The sequence below is a fragment of the Copadichromis virginalis genome, linkage group LG4, assembly GCF_057382275.1.
Source record: "Copadichromis virginalis isolate Kocher_CV1m ecotype Utaka linkage group LG4, C_Virginalis_male_GT1.1, whole genome shotgun sequence".
NCBI classification, from domain to species: domain Eukaryota; kingdom Metazoa; phylum Chordata; class Actinopteri; order Cichliformes; family Cichlidae; genus Copadichromis; species Copadichromis virginalis.
The window spans coordinates 32,160,292-32,177,938 of NC_140621.1; the positions used below are offsets into that span (position 1 = coordinate 32,160,292).

General features: G+C 41.1%; 1 protein-coding gene across 2 annotated transcripts; it reads right to left on the bottom strand.

Moving 5' to 3' along the window:
- Window positions 1-330: 330 nt before the first annotated feature.
- grna (granulin a) lies at window positions 331-16,015 on the bottom strand. 2 transcript variants are annotated; one of them, XM_085454961.1, is made up of 19 exons: window positions 15,971-16,015; window positions 15,199-15,339; window positions 14,219-14,356; window positions 13,982-14,110; window positions 11,870-11,951; window positions 11,672-11,778; window positions 11,387-11,540; window positions 11,178-11,258; window positions 8,458-8,555; window positions 8,027-8,263; window positions 7,587-7,823; window positions 7,153-7,389; window positions 6,664-6,900; window positions 5,240-5,476; window positions 4,810-5,046; window positions 3,721-4,020; window positions 2,179-2,415; window positions 1,818-2,075; window positions 331-1,084 (listed from the first exon to the last, which is right to left on the bottom strand). In XM_085454961.1, exons 2-19 carry the CDS (start codon window positions 15,337-15,339, stop codon window positions 941-943), a joined length of 3,291 nt encoding a protein of 1,096 aa, XP_085311087.1. In that variant the 5' UTR covers window positions 15,971-16,015; the 3' UTR covers window positions 331-940. The 2 variants fall into 2 exon arrangements, with proteins under 2 accessions (XP_085311087.1, XP_085311086.1); XM_085454960.1 differs by having other exon boundaries at window positions 11,178-11,261.
- Window positions 16,016-17,647: the final 1,632 nt, after the last annotated feature.

Here is a 17,647-nt window from a genome sequence, read left to right on the forward strand (position 1 = left end):
GCAGTACGACGTCAGCCTAAAAAGTGAAATTCTGTGCCGGAAGTAAGGATAAAGGAAAACAGGCCAGGTAATCTTTTACGTGAAATTGTAGTGGACTTACTTATTGTAACACCTGTTTTCTTTTTATCATTTGCATGGCCTTTTTGAAATGTGACAAAGGAGAACAATTATTTCTACTTATACCAAAGAACAAAATATATATTATAATGTTATTTATAGCAGACATTGGCACTGTAAAATAAATATAAAACTAAATATAACAGCATTCATAAACTGCATTTTCTTTTTTCACAGCCCTTTCTAATAAACCACAATAAGTGACTGGACAACTTTTAATAATGTCACTTCTTTTTTATTGATTTAATGGATAATGTGACACTTTGACAGGGTAAGATCATCCAAGCATGAATTTCTTCACCTTTGCCTCATTAACACAGATTACTAATCCAATGCACAAAATTATGAACCCAAGATTTAATGAGTAATTACACCACAAAATCATTAAATGATCAGACTGAATGTTCAGAATGATGAAAGATATTGAATCAGGTTTTGACTGATTGACTATTATTGATAAAGAAATAACCTTTTCAACAGAAGGCAGCTGCAGCAAGTCTTAAAGAAACAGATGACTGACAAGTGGAGTGTTTCGATTGTCTTCTATTGTGGATGGAGTAGCATTTCAAGTGACAAACTGAGTGTGCTTGGAATAACAAAGATAACTCCTTAAATACATTAGTCACACGGTCATCTATATAATTAGGTGCATTCAGACCAAAATGTTCAACTTCAAGATTGCAAACATCTTAGCAACTGAGGTGCAAATCATTTTCAAAGTGTCATTTAAAAACAAAGCATTTTGAAATTAATGTAGAATTCTTTCTCCATTAGTGCGTTATATGCAAAAACTAAAACTAGTAACAGTTTAGAGGTGGTGTTTTCACACAATTAGGGCTCTTTTTTTGTTGGCGAGGAACACGTGCCAGTTGGGCCAGTAAAGCTTGGAGTTCTGGATGCAGGAGTTTTCTTCCGTACAGGTGTACCCGGTCGGGCAGCAGTGCTTCATGTTGCTGCAGCACACCGCCTAGAGGGAGGACAGAGGGAGGAAAGTCTGTAAAAAAAACTGAATGGTTTACTTAACTCATACACGCTCCCTTTTTATTGGCACAAAACCTCACAATTCAGACGTTGTGATGCTTTATAAGGCATTTTTTTAAAAAGATGCTGCAATGTAAGTACAGATTTGCCTTTTAGTATTACATGAAAACACAACAGTAATACCACTAATTTTTTTAAGTAGCAAAGTTCTCCTTATGGCTCTGTTTAGAGGCCTACATATTTATACAACATATTAGTTTAAAACCTATTCATGTCAACAGTGGTTTAACCTACTAATTTGTTTACAATGGAGCTCATGTTGAATCTCGAGCAGTGAATATATGTTTACAAACTAATTAGAGGGTAAAATGGTTGAGTTTGCAGTCTGGTAAAAGGTAACCTAACTGTGTAAAGGGTTATAATTTCACTGAAGGATGGAACTGAAATCTAGGGAATTACTGTATATAGTACAAAATGAGGAAATACTACTTTGGCTGTAAAATAAAATTACTTTCATCTGCTGACCTAAAACTGGACTTTCCAGGAGTGATCTCAAAATAGCAGTGAGCCTGAAGGCAGTCAAGAGGTGCAGCCTCCCTTTTCTGAGGTAAGCATATGAAAAATTTTGGAGCCCTTGGCTTACTGACAGTTCTCAGCTCTCCCTGACAGTTAACATAAAGCAGGAGGAAGGAAGCAGGACTAGTTTCTGTAAATCATACGTTAGAAGATGGACAGCAGCCCCAGGAAGTGGCAGAAGTCCTGCAGCAAGTTTCATCATGCCCGCAATTGGTCTGTTCATCGCACTTGATGTCTTTGTGCTTTGTTGGGCTGAGCTGGGGTTGAGGCTCAAGTAGATACACCGGTGTCAGTGGGACTCTCTCCAGCTGCATCATGATGAGCTTCTGGCAGGATCTGGATAAGATGTCACAGGTGTAACCCTGCGGGCAACAGTGCTCCTTATCCGGACAGCAAACAGCCTGCAGACACATAGTTGGTGCAAATTATAGTCCCCAGTTTGCATAGGCAAAGCCTGACCTGATGAGACGGCTACCAGGGTATATGATATTTTCATGCACTCACATTTTTGAGTGGACAGCAGCCCCACTCGCCTGTGAACAGCTTGCAGCAGCTGGTTTGTTCAGGACACTGACTTGCACCTTCGCACTGGACAGAGTAGGGCTCGGCCTCGTCGCTGGTAATGGCTGGAATTTTGGTGTACCATGGAATCACCACTTCTCCTTTTATGCACGACGTGCGGCTATTGTCACATTTGTACTGGTTAGGACAGCAGTGACTCCCATCCTCACAGCACACCGCCTGGGGAGAAGTGAAAACATGAGCAGTGGCTTTCACTTCATCAATTCTGCTGTTTCACTTCTTTTTTCATTGGTGTATATATAAAGGTTATAGAGAGTCTGAAGAAGATGCTGAAATTCTATTCTAGAAACTTAAAGACACATCAGTTTATAAATGACTATTATAAATTCAGAGTGGCAACCAAAATAAAGTTCATTCGAGTTTGAGTGACTGTGGCCTGTAAGCTGCTAAAGTCGCCAGTTCTCAACAGGAATATGAGAAAAGATGTGAAACAGAAAAACAGGATATCACCATGCAAATTAGGGCTAAAGATGATGTCTAGTTGTGCTTTTTTGGGGCTTGATGAACAGGTGACATTCAGTTAACATCTTCCGTGACTGCAGTGTGGGCGGCAGGTTTTTCTTTCATAAGCTTCAAAGGAAGTTTTAGGAATGAAAAAACTCAGCCGGCCTAAAAACTGCTTGGTGATCTGTGTGGTTCCCCCGCCCTCCACACACACACTCACACACATACCTCACACCACATGGTCTAAAATAAACCATCTAATCCTCTTTTAAGATCTCTTGCAACTTCTTCAGGATGTTTTGAATCTTGCCAGGTCCTAAAAGAGGTTGGCTTTTAAAATGATCTAAACTATCTTATTTTCTTGTACTGGATTTTTCTCTTTCTTGTATTGTAGAAGGACAAATAATCTTCAGCTACACAAAAGACATCAACAAAACCACTGTGGTGTAAAAATAAGCTTTTTTTCCAAAACCTGGGAAATGTTACTGACGGCCCAAGGTGTGTAATAACTGACAGTGTGTTAGTGTAGAGTTAGTGAAGCATTTCTTTACATATTGGAGGATTAAATGACAACAGCTTTGCAAATGAAACTGTGCTGTACTGCACAACTTATTCAAGCAATATGTTTGATTGGTGTTTGTGGACTGGCTGGTAATCATAGTAAACATCAACTGCCTCAATTGTGTTGTGTGAAAAAAATTACAAATTTGCATTCTCTTCCAAAACCGCCGTTTATATCAGGAGTGGAAGTATGACTCATAGATGTGACACATACGTGTAAGCATTGTTAGGATGCAAAGTAATAGTGACGTTAATGTTGACTCTTCCAATGACTGCCAATAGAAGCAACCATTTTAGAAAAGATGGATGAGAACAAGACCTTATTGACACTTTCTGTATGTCCTCCTGTCATTATAAAATTAAACTGCGACAAATATGCGCTGGGCTGCTGCATATTGATGTTTAATAACAGATGGAGGAGACACGAGGTCAGTGATGCTGTGAAAAAGCAGAGCTCACCTCAGGCAGCGGACAGCAGCCCCACTTTTTAAAATTCTTCATGTAGCAGCAGGTGGTCGACTGAGGGCAGCTGGTGTGGGCATCACAGTTAATCATGCCTTCTTTGTCCTCCTCCTCCGATTTAGCGCTTGTTGTTGGACTCTCAGTTGTAGGCTGCACAGTAGTAGGTGCTTCAGTAGTGAACGCAGGTACCTTCTGTAGCATGGGAGTTGAGCCTGATGGGCCATTGCAAGACACGGCGGTCGGGTCACAGGTGGTGCCGCTCGGGCAGCAGTGTTTGTGATCGTCACAGCAGACCGCCTTTTATGCAAAAAGACAAAAGTGCAGTCAGTCACAGATAGTCAAGTTCAAATACAAACAGAAGCCTGACAATGCTTGGCAGAGCAATGTTGACAAAAATAAAACAGGTTAAATGCAATGTAGATTAAAGATATTATTTGATATTTCTAGAAATACAACAACCTGCTTTTATTTTTTGTCACGCACTACACAAACAAACTGTGTCTGTGCAGAGGCTAGCAAAGACAAGGGTTAGTGCAGTCACAGAACTTTCTTTTGTTTTTAAGTAAAGTGGGTGCAGCAGTAAATCATGTAACACACTCACCGTTACAACGCACTTGTCCAGTCTTACTGACCTCAGAGTAATTTTACACTCTTAACAAGTCACATTTTTAACCACAGACTCTTTATTTTCTGTACACTTTATCTACATCACTCCATCATCAACCACGAAACCACTGTGTCACCGTGGTGGTGTAAAGAATATTCGCTTTACTAGCTGTAACTTAGCCAGCAACATGCTTAGGCATGTATTGGTAGCTTTGTCACTGTAAGTCAACTTTTACCTCATCAATATGATACTCAAGTGGTCTCCAGTTTTTGTAAAAGATGCAGGACATACAGCACGTACAGCAGTTTAAGCTCCTTTAACTAACAGGTTCCTGGTGATAGCTGCATGCAGCCATCCAGAGTGACGGAACTTTAGGTTACCAACAGTTTTCTGTTTGGTGTAAATTTGACATTCTGTGTGTGTTAATAAAGTACTTTTGAGAAATGTGGTCTAAAAACCGATTTCAGTCCAATGCTAACCTCTGGCAATGGACAGCAGGCCCAGCGACCTTCTTGGGTTTTACAGCAGGTGGTGCCATCAGGACAGGCTGCTGTGTGATCACAAGGAACTTTCTTCTCCTCTGCCTTCTGCTTTATGATTGCAGGAAGCTTCTTGGCCCAGGGCACAGACATCAGGCCGTCTTCACAGGTTTGAGCCTCCAAGTTACATTTCTTCCCTTTGGGACAACAGTGTATGAAGTCTTCACAACAAACAGCCTGGAATTAGGGCAAACAGAACACCATCAATATATTTAAAACACCTTAAACTGCAAGTAATTATACATTTAAGCAGAAATGTCTAAATAAATGGCAGACGAGACTCAGTAGTGTTTGTTCGCACTGCACTCCCCTCTCTCCTCCAAATTGAAAAGCATTTAAAAAAATGGATGGATAGATGGTAATACTGTACCTCTGGCATTGGACAGCAGGCCCAGCCACCTTCTTGGGTTTTACAGCAGGTGGTGCCATCAGGACAGGCTGATGTATCGTCACATGGAACATCCTTCACCTCTACCTTCTGCTTTATGATTGCAGGAACCTTCTTGGCCCAGGGCACAGAGATCAGGCCGTCTTCACAGGTTTGAGCCTCCAAGTTACATTTCTTCCCTTTGGGACAACAGTGTATGAAGTCGTCACAACAAACAGCCTGGAAATGAAATGACAGCACAGACAGAAAGGTGTCAATATACTAAAAACACCTGAAATGTTAAACAGAAACTGTTAAATAAATATCAGACGAGGCTGTGGTGTATGCTTATGCCCTGTCCTCGCCTCCTCTGCCTTTTACCCTTCAAGCCTGACAAAGTAAAGCAGTTAGGGAAATGAATTAATAGATGCCCCAGAAGTTTGATTCTGCTCATCTGGACGTAGCGTTTTCAGTGGGAGAAACATTTCATCACTCATCCAAGTGACTTCTTCGGTCTCAGCTGACTGCAGGTTTCCCCAACCTTATAAACAGTACATTTGCACAATGTCTGAAACTAGCCCACTGAATGAACAATGGGCTGTGAGGTCAGTTCCTTGATCGTTACTATGCAAATTGTCATGACTATTGATTAACAACCACTCCAGTCACAGAGAGTTGGGGAAGGCTGTAATCACAGCATTGTACGATGGTGAAAGATGTACCCTTAGACCTCCCCCTCGATTCAGAGATGGTCTTTCCCTTTTCACCCAAATAGCCTCCTTGAATCCCCGCTTAAACGAGTGTTCCTCACTGTCCAGGATGTGTACATCCTCATCACTGAAAGAGTGTCCATTGACCTGTAGGTGTAAATAGACTGCGGAGTCCTGGCCTGACGAGTTAGCTCTTCTGTGTTGTGCCAACGGTTTCGCCACAGGTTGTTTGGGTTCCCCCATGATATAAATCATGACAATCCTCCTGTCACCTAACAGTGTACACTAAATTATTCTGTTTGTGTCGGGGGACCTGATCCTTGGGGTGGGCCAATTTTTGGTCCACCGTGTTTTGGGGTTTTAAAGCCACAGAGACGCGGCGTTTAAAAAAAATTTGTTTCAACTGTTACGATCCTCCTGACACATAATGGATCACTAAGGATTTTCGCTTAGGCAACCAGTTGTCCTTCTCTCCTGGATTGGCTGGAGCTTTCCTTAGCCCCCTTCCCATTACGAGGGTGATAGATTGTCTGAAGCAGTTACAACAAGGCAATACTATTGACCGGACTTCATGCCACAGGCTATGCCCGGGGAATCTACACCAAGTCTGTATAGTGTACCGAAGATACATCAACAGGGTGTACATTTAAGACCACTTGACGGTACCTGCATGATTAGGCATGCATCAAGACAAATTAATAGATGGTAACACTGTACCTCTGGCATTGGACAGCAGGCCCAGCCACCTTCTTGGGTTTTACAGCAGGTGGTGCCATCAGGACAGGCTGATGTATCGTCACATGGAACATCCTTCACCTCTACCTTCTGCTTTATGATTGCAGGAACCTTCTTGGCCCAGGGCACAGAGATCAGGCCGTCTTCACAGGTTTGAGCCTTCAAGTTACATTTCTTCCCTTTGGGACAACAGTGTATGAAGTCTTCACAACAAACAGCCTGGAAATGAAATTACAGGATAAAAAAACACCTTAAACTACAAGTAGTTACATATATAAATAGGAACTTTGAAACACATGTGAGACGAGGCTGTGTGGTATGTGTTAGCCCTGCAATAGACAGGAGACCTATCCAAGGTGTAATCTGCCCCTTATCCCATCCCATGAGAGCCAGGATAGGTTCAAGCCATTCCCTCATCCATGAAGTGGACAAGTGTTTAAGAATATGGATGGATAGATGGTAACACTGTACCTCTGGCATTGGACAGCAGGCCCAGCCACCTTCTTGGGTTTTACAGCAGGTGGTGCCATCAGGACAGGCTGATGTATCGTCACATGGAACATCCTTCACCTCTACCTTCTGCTTTATGATTGCAGGAACCTTCTTGGCCCAGGGCACAGAGATCACGCCGCCTTCACAGGTTTGAGCCTCCAAGTTACATTTCTTCCCCTTTGGACAACAGTGTATGAAGTCGTCACAACAAACAGCCTGGAAACAAAATGACAGCACAGACAGAAAGGTGTCAATATACTAAAAACACCTGAAATGTTAAACAGAAACTGTTAAATAAATATCAGACAAGGCTTTGATGTTTGCTTGTGCCCTGCCCTGCCCTCCCCTTGCCCCTCCAAGCCTGACAAAGAAAGCCAGTTAAGAAAATTGACGGATAGATGGTAATACTGTACCTCTGGCATTGGACAGCAGGCCCAGCCACCTTCTTGGGTTTTACAGCAGGTGGTGCCATCAGGACAGGCTGATGTATCGTCACATGGAACATCCTTCACCTCTACCTTCTGCTTTATGATTGCAGGGAGCTTCTTGGCCCAGGGCACAGAGATCACGCCGTCTTCACAGGTTTGAGCCTCCAAGTTACATTTCTTCCCTTTGGGACAACAGTGTATGAAGTCTTCACAGCAAACAGCCTGGAAATGAAATCACAGCACAGACAGAAAGGTGTCAATATACTAAAAACACCTGAAATGCTAAAGAGAAACTGTTAAATAAATGGCAGTCAGGGCTTTGATGCTTGTGCCCTGCCATCCCATCACCCATCTTCTCTCCCCTCTTCCTCTCCCAACATAGGAAGCCAGCTAAGAAAATGGATGTATAGATGGTAACACTGTACCTCTGGCATTGGACAGCAGGCCCAGCCACCTTCTTGGGTTTTACAGCAGGTGGTGCCATCAGGACAGGCTGATGTATCGTCACATGGAACATCCTTCACCTCTACCTTCTGCTTTATGATTGCAGGGACCTTCTTGGCCCAGGGCACAGAGATCAGGCCGCCTTCACAGGTTTGAGCCTCCAAGTTACATTTCTTCCCTTTGGGACAACAGTGTATGAAGTCTTCACAACAAACAGCCTGGAATTAGGGCAAACAGAACACCATCAATATATTTAAAACACCTTAAACTGCAAGTAATTATACATTTAAGCAGAAATGTCTAAATAAATGGCAGACGAGACTCAGTAGTGTTTGTTCGCACTGCACTCCCCTCTCTCCTCCAAATTGAAAAGCATTTAAAAAAAATTGATGGATAGATGGTAATACTGTACCTCTGGCAATGGACAGCAGGCCCAGCCACCTTCTTGGGTTTTACAGCAGGTGGTGCCATCAGGACAGGCTGATGTATCGTCACATGGAACATCGTTTGCTGGAGAAAAGACATTGAGAAAAAAATTAATCCACTAATGTTTCATGACTGCCATCGTTGTGAGCCCTCACTTCCACTGACTGAATGTAATAATCATCCTCATGAACCATTTGATAAGTGATACGAACAACCAGCGAGATCATCATGAGATTTTGTCAAATTTGGAATTGACGACAATAACAGTTCCATGTTATAATTACTAAAATTACCTGGTGCACTCTTTGACCACTCGCAGTGTTATGGAGCAATGTCAGTTGTCAGTGAGTTTGAACACGAACAAAATTAAAGAAAACGAAGACGCCCCAATCAATTAAATATTATTTCTGAGTTATGACAGTAAAAAAATGCATATAACATAAAAACTAGTATAATTTACCACAGACTAGGGACACGTCTTTCAATATTTTTGTTTTACTTAAATACCTGTCAGTAAAGACATCCATTCTCTGACTAAGAATTCATGAACTCGAAACTGCAAACATTTTAATTGTATTTAAATAAAAGACTAAAACAATTACACAACTGCAAATTAAATATAAAATGTTTCTCCTGAAATACAAAGTCCTGAATGATCAGGGCCTGTCATATGTTATCCACACCTCATAAAACCATATTATTCCAATAGTGCATTTCACTTTCGGACTGCAGGTTTACTTGTGGTTCGTAGGGTTTTTCGAAGTAGACTGGGAGCCCTCAATCCCAGTTTGGATTGAGGGGGCAAACACCGTGTTTACTGTTAAAACATTTCTTTTAATAAAGCTTATAGTGAGGCAACTTTTGTTTTGAATCGGTGCTATATAAATAAAACTGTACTAAAACTTTAACTGAATTGAATAACTTCCTTGGTCTAAAGAAGCCTGCTTTAAGTCACAAGGGGCAACTGTCCAAATGACTCCAATACGGTCATTTGTGTTGTACCATGATAGAGATGTAATGATGACATTAAATTCAGACCAAATGGTGGAAATATGAGAATGAAGAGGATGCACCATAGTTAAAGCTAATCAGAGATGTGTGTCCTGCTGTGCACAAAACACAGCGAATTTATTGTGAACCATTTGATTGGCTCATGGAGGAAAGATAAATAATTCCTGTCTAAATAAAGATATAACTCATTTATAGTTGGCAGGAACTGAGGAGGAACAGAGCTGTTTTGGGCAGAAGTAATGCAGGCAAAAGCACTGTTATATTAAGACAGCTGCATTCACCACTATTCCTTTCTCTTGTAGCCAAATCAGAGTCAGTTTGGAGCAGTCTGTGTTATATGAGGAAGTATTTACCAATACAGTCACACATACTGGAACAATTTAGATGTCATGCTACAAAAGCCATTCTTTAGAAATAAAACTTCTCCTTTTTCCAAGTACTTTTAAAGGTTGACTGTCAAGTTTGATCTGTCAAACAAACCATGTGGTGCTTCAGGTTTCTGCCCCTCAGCCTCAGTGTTTTTTTGTTCCATGACATTGCAACAAAAATCATCACATTAAAAATATATATTTGAATTGAAAATGCATATTGGACTAACAGCAGAACCAATGATGTATATTGCCAAAAGTATTCACTCATCTCTCTTCACACGCATATGAACTTCAGTGACATCCTGTTCTTAACCCAAAGGGTTTAATATGATGTCGGCCCACCATTTGCAGCTATAACAGCTTCAGCTCTTCTGGTAAGAGTTTAGATTATTTATTGTTTATTGAAACTTAAAGTTAGGCTGTGGCTGATTTGAGTGACTGGTGAATGCAGACAGGACTGCTAAACTGTTGATTCACAGAACTGGACCTCTTGACCATACTTGCCATACAAAGTTGTTTTTGTTTTTTTAATACACACAAGAATTGACACATAAAAATAAAAAATGTGGCTTTCTGTGTGGTTATTTGTAGTAACAGCACATCCAAAAAGTGTAAAATTCTATTTGCATGTTACTTAGCAGGTATCTGTATCTGTGCGTTATTTGTTCTTAGCATTCCGGCTTGTCCCACCAAAATGCTTCCACTGATTTCAGAGTGGGTCGTTGCAGCGGCTCCCCCTTTTACCTTCAATATCATATTAAAAGTTCAAACTGGGCTGCCTGCACTGTAATATTTTGAAGTTTTTCATGAGTTACAGTGATGTTTCTGAACAAGCATTATAAATATGTTGTAATAGTTAGCAGGCTTGGTAAGGGAAAAACTACCACCAAACAAAAACATTCATTGAAGACGGGGTGTTGCAACATTTAATTATAGCTGGATAGACCTGCCTATCAGCGCCAGATTTGTCTTGTCATTACCAGGAAATAATGAAACTGGTAAGAGAAAAAAAGATTTACCTGAACCATTAATCATGCACGCACTGGCACACCTAAAAACCGACAATGCCAAAAAAAAATGGCCCGAAAGTGAGTCAGTGGACCACCTTTTAAAAAATAATATCTTGGAAAGCATTTGACATACGAAGCAAAAAATTCTCAGCAGTCATTTTAAGATGTTGAAACTTGAGATGGAATCACCTTTATGTGTCTTGTGATAAATCATGTGCTTTTTTTTCCAGTCTCATTGTTCTACATTATTTGTTTCATGGGGATAGTCTCACCTGCAGCTGCCTTAGCAACTGATGACACATTTACTGTCTTACCAGATGGAGGAAGCAGATTGGCTGTGGTGACTTTGGGGGCGTTTTCTGTTCCTGTGTTATTCACTGCTTCAACTGGCACTTCTTCTGGGAACAGAAAAACACAAAGATTAAGATAAACACACACGCACACACACACTTTCAAATACTTAGTGAGAACAAGGAACTAAGCTTAACGTTCACAGCAAAACAGTCTATTAAAAATTTCTGACCTTTCTGGTTTTCCCAAGCTGCTCTCACTCTGGCAGGGAGCTTTGCCCACATTGGCATCTCTTTCTTGGTAGAAGAGTCAATGCATTTGGAATGCTCGACATCACATGTGGTCCCTTCAGAGCAGCAGTGTATCTTGTCAGCGCAGCACACGGCCTGTTCACATGGAAAATAATAAAACACCATTAAGTCACGATAACTGGACGTCAATGCAGGACATGCAAATCCATAATTTGACTTTTTTGTCATTCATGATCTCACTCATGGTATGGAGTAGCATTTTGTACCTTTGATAGTGGACAGCATGCCCATTTCCCGTCATTTGTTTCACAGCAGGTGGTACCATCTGGGCACTCTGAAATGCCATCGCTGCATAGAACTGTAACCACGAGCTCTGCAACAATATCACATGAACATCAAAACTCAAAACAGGAAAAGGAATAGTGATACGACTGAATTATGATACTTTGGCGGGGAAGTTGAACCTTTTTTGATGCAGCCTCGGCTGTCTGAGCTGCAGTCGTGGCCCTCAGGGCAGCAGTGTTTGCCATCGGGGCAGGAGATTCCCTGATAGCAGTGAGGAAATCAAGAATTATGAATTAAACAAAAGCATTGGAACTGTTTATCTATTCATGCAGTAAATGAAAGATTTCAAAGAGGAAAAAAGGTTCAGTGAAATAAAGAGTAACAAACGACCAGCTGCTGTTTTAGTGCAAGCAGAAACCGCTTTTACAATCTCCAGCCAGTTTATTAGGGACACTTTTTCAGCTGCCATTCTACTAATATATTAAAGCTGGTGGTGGTGTGATGTTTGGAGGATGTTTTCGTGGTGCATTTAGTACTAACTGAATATCTTTTAAATGCCACAGCCTGTGTGCTGCTGACTGTGTCCATCCTCGTATGGCTGCAATATACCTAACTCCTGATGGCTGCCTCCAGCCGGTTAATGCACCACACCACAAAAGCTCAGACCAGCTCAACGTAGTTTCTTGACATGACAATGAGGTCAATGCACTCAAAAGATCTCCACAGTCATAAATCTGGGTCCAACAGAACACTTTTTGAATATGGTGGAAGAGGAGGTTTACATCATGGATCTGAATCTGATGTTATCATGTCAATGTACCAGAATCTCTGAGAAACATCTCTTTGCAAAGTTCAAGATGCAAAAAGATATTTAGTTAGTAACTAAAGGTGCTTGTTATATGAGGAGACTGCAATTATACAACAAGCATGTTATGCGCCATGGAGGTTTGGCTTTTTGAAATGAGGGGCTTGACCAAGCTAGAAGGTGTAGCTAATTAAGTGGCAGGTAAGTTTACATTAAACTTGTAACAAGAGCAAAAATCTATTCCAAAGCACTGAATGTCCTCGGTAAAGTGTAGAAGCTTAGTGGGTCAACCAGCTATGCAAACAAAGCATCAAAGAAAGATCCTCTTTTGAGAGGAAGTAAGCTCTATCTCTGTGCAAGTGTCTTTTTCATGGCATCGATTAAATGGTTAGGGACTTTGCTGTTTATCAGTTGAAAGACCGTTAGCTATAAATCTGGAAATTAAAAAAGATAAATCCCTAAATTGAAATTAAAATAAAATACAAGCAGAAAAAAAAAATGAGACGAGACATAAATAATTGTTGCGTTGGTGCTGGTGAAAGATACTGAAGTATTGGTCATACATAACAAAAGGATTTGTAGATCTGAGCCAATTTCTGTTAGAGCTTTCCCTTTAAACAGAAGACTCAAGATGATAAACAAAAGTCTTCTAAAGTGCATGTTGTTTAAATAGATTCGACTTCCTACTGTAACCCAGTGACATAAAGACATCTTTTTACTTTTTCCCACGAGAGCCTGTGGGGTGGGTAAGGGAAATATCCATAGCTTTCCTAATGGATGTTCTGTAACAGAAGGTGGAGTTGTTAACAGCTTAAATGCAGTTTGCAAAAAAAAGTTAAGATTTATTTAGAGTGACTCTTTAGAAAAGCAAAGAGAAGGGAGGTGTAGTTTTACCAAACTGTACTATGTTGTTCAGCACCGACCTTTGTTATAGTGGTGTGATTCAAGATGCAAAACAGAAGTGAAAGATGTTTAAACATGCCGTACCCAAAGTACAGTAACAACCAGGGAGCTTTAAAGGAAGTGAGATGATGCTGGAAATGAATATGACAATAACTAAATATGACAAGGGGACAAAATACGTGAACCTGTTATCCAAAACATCAAAGCTACTGACAGGTGAAGTGAATAGACAACCATCTTGTTGCCATGTACTTAGTAATCATATGCAAGTTAATCTGATATGTACCAGTCACCCAAAAATTTGCAGACTAACTCTGCCACCAATTTCCTGGTAGTGAAAACTTTCAGAGACCCTGAGTGAGTACCCCTTCTGATCAGAGCTCTTTTGGCTGCACAATATTAGAATAACGAGTTTTAATCACGTGGTTGATCGGTGTGTATGTATGGAAATCCCCTCCTAGATTCAAGATTCCTTCACAGGAATGAACCACAAATAAAAGATTAGTGTCATCACTCACTTTGTTTTTCCACTCAGTGCTACTTAAGTATCTGAAGCACGTCTTATTTGTGGTGGTTAGCTTACCTGAGTTAGAGGACAGCAGCCAAACTTCGTCAAACCCTTCAGACAGGAATACTCAGCAGGGCATCGTGACAGGTCGGGGCAGATGTTGTCGTCTTCCTGACTCTCGTATGTCTTGATCATCCTGAAGGACTGAGTGGTCAGAAGGTGGGAAAGAGGACAGTATTACTTCTTTTAATCCACCACGATTATTTAATCTGACTTTGTGACAGAAAACAACTAACGTGTGACGACGCTTACTTTAGAGACTTTGGGCTGATCAGCAGGGGTTCTTTTCACCCAGGGGATGGTCAGGGTGGTATTAATACAGCCAGATAAGGCTTTATTACAGACTGTGCCCTCTGGACAGCAGTGGATGTGATCATCACAGCACTCAGCCTGAGGAGACAGCAGTAGTAGAAACACTTTGACTACCAAAGTTTGAAACAGCTATCACATTGAGGGAAAGCGGCACGTCCTTCTATCTGGATTTCAAAGTAGTAAAACACAGCTGAGGGTGAATAGTATCGCTGCATAATTATATTTACTTTAAAGTATAAGTGAAGGGTTATCTCACATGTACATTTAACTATAGACAAAGGGACAATTTACCTACACTGAAGGTGACGTACTGCAGCTTTGCTCAGTAGGTTAGGATGGAATTCCTCCCTTTTGCACTTTTGGAGTTATTTTAAAACAGAAATCTATAGAAGATTTTGTCCAGTTACCATGAAGATGTGAACACTACACATTTTACTCTTTAATATTTACATACTTGATGACTAATAAGCTGGGCTGTTTTTAGTCTATAGGAATGCATTTAGTTGATGTGAATGAAACTGTTCATACTAATATATAAAGCTAATAGATTTTTATTGATTTAAACAAATGTCGTATAGCAAAACAATTTACAACAGGTCTGATTCTGGTTTTAAGTAAACCAACTCATCAATAACAGCAATCATTTCTTCTGATTATAATTGTAGATGTCCGACGTCTCTCAGAAACGTTTCTATACATTTGTTTTTTGTTTTGTTTTTAGAGATTGTGAGATTTTCATACATCAAAACTTGGTTTAAATGAGTTACTAGCAGAACATGAACCCAAATGGATATCCGTTGGGGTTCCCCCCCCCCTACTCTTACTGCAAAAAGGAAGCCAATTAAAACAAGTACAATAAATATAATTACATTGTCGTGAACACTCAAGTTGCATGATGGTATAATAACACCTGGCCTTACGTTTTCATATCGGCAACACCCGTAACCGTTTGCTGGGCTGTTGCAGCAGGTTTCCCCTTCTTTACACAGCCCTCCATCTGGACACACATCAGCACCAACCACAGCCAGGGCGGCCCAGCAGATCACAACCCACTTCTGCATCTGGAGGGGGAAAAGCAAAAGGCACACAAATGGAAAGTGAAACTGGCGGAAGGGGGGGATTTCTCTTTCACTGACCACCACGATAAATGATATTTGTACATTAAAATTCTGCACACATTCTTGATCTTATCAGGTCACAAAGAGTTTGATAACCATGCTCGGGCAGTCATGCCAGTGGTGTCTCGTTATATTCCTTATGTCTGTCTCCAAAAAAACCGAATCTCGGCTATCTGGTCAGCTCGGTTCGAGTTTTAAAGGGAAAATGTCAAATAAAAGTGATGAACCGGGTCTAAACACTGAGCTCAAATGTTGTCTTTGACAAAATAGTGGTTTTCTTCTTTCTCCAGATGTTCAACTTTATTGAAGATGTTTCTTTTATCGTCATATGAATAAGCAAAACAAATACACAGTCTAAAATGAAATAAATCCACTTTCACTTTCGTCTGGTTTATATTCCTTATTTAACCTAAAAATCTAGCCTCTCAGGGGAAATTCTGAGCGACACAGTTGAACTCTTTATATTGCAAGATAAATACACAGACTGTGAAACTTAAAACAGCTTTTTATAAGGCCCGCACCGATACATGCATAAATGCAATGATAGACGAAATAAAGTTTTTGATGCTCTTACCTTTATTGAAAAAAAATGAACAGAAGGGCTGTTGTGAGCAGGTGTTTCCCAGCCAACATGTATATATGGGCCCCACCTGGTTTTTGCTCGGGCTGGATGGGTACCATGTGGGCATGGGCTCAAACTGGGCTTTTTGTATGGGGCCTACTTGGGTTCTTCACATTAAACCCATATGGGCCATCCCAAGTGAGCACTTTTAGTAGGTCCTAGCTGGGTCAAACATGGGAAACACTTAACTTGGTCCAAAATGGGAAACACATGTAGGACCCACTTGGGTTTTCCACCTGGGATAGACATGGGCAAACACAGTCATTTAAGGATAGGCTGTTGTTGTGTGCCCCAGGTGGGGCAAAGTTAGGTAATCAATATATGTTTTAGTATCGATGACACAGGTGGGCCCCACCTGGTCAAACTAAATGGGTCGCACATGGGCAAATGCAAGTCAGACCCTGAAAACATGTCTATGTGGGCCCCAGGTGGGGCAAAGTGAGGTAATCAATATATTTTTTTAGCACTGATGACATAGGTGGGGCCCACCTGGTCAAACTATATGGGTCGCACATGGGCAAATGCAAGTCAGACCCTGAAACATGTCTATGTGGGCCCCAGGTGGGGCAAAGTTAGGTAATCAATATATTTTTTTAGCACTGATGACATAGGTGGGGCCCACCTGGTCAAACTATATGGGTCACACATGGGCAAATGCAAGTTAGACCCTGAAAACATGTCTATGTAGGCCCCATATGGGTTATGTTAAGTTAATATGGGCATATATTTTATGTGGGCTCAAGATTGTTTAGTATATATGGGACCCACTTGGGTTTCTCACATGAAAGCCATATGGGCAAAACCAAGTGGGAACATATAGTAGGTCCTGGCTGGGTCAAACATGGGAAACACTTCACTTGTTTCAAAATGGGAAACACACGTAGGACCCACTTGGGTTTTTCACCTGGGTTAGACATGGGCAAACACAGTCATTTAAAGAAAAGCGTTTGCTGTGTGCCCCAGGTGGGGCAAAGTTAGGTAATCAGTATATATTTTTTAGTACTGATGACACAGGTGGGGCCTACCTGGTCAAACTAAATGGGTCGCACATGGGCAAATGCAAGTCAGACCCTGAAAACATGTCTATGTGGGCCCCAGGTGGGGCAAAGTGAGGTAATCAATATATTTTTTTAGCACTGATGACATAGGTGGGGCCCACCTGGTCAAACTATATGGGTCGCACATGGGCAAATGCAAGTCAGACCCTGAAACATGTCTATGTGGGCCCCAGGTGGGGCAAAGTTAGGTAATCAATATATTTTTTTAGCACTGATGACATAGGTGGGGCCCACCTGGTCAAACTATATGGGTCACACATGGGCAAATGCAAGTTAGACCCTGAAAACATGTCTATGTAGGCCCCATATGGGTTATGTTAAGTTAATATGGGCATATATTTTATGTGGGCTCAAGATTGTTTAGTATATATGGGACCCACTTGGGTTTCTCACATGAAAGCCATATGGGCAAAACCAAGTGGGAACATATAGTAGGTCCTGGCTGGGTCAAACATGGGAAACACTTCACTTGTTTCAAAATGGGAAACACACGTAGGACCCACTTGGGTTTTTCACCTGGGTTAGACATGGGCAAACACAGTCATTTAAAGAAAAGCGTTTGCTGTGTGCC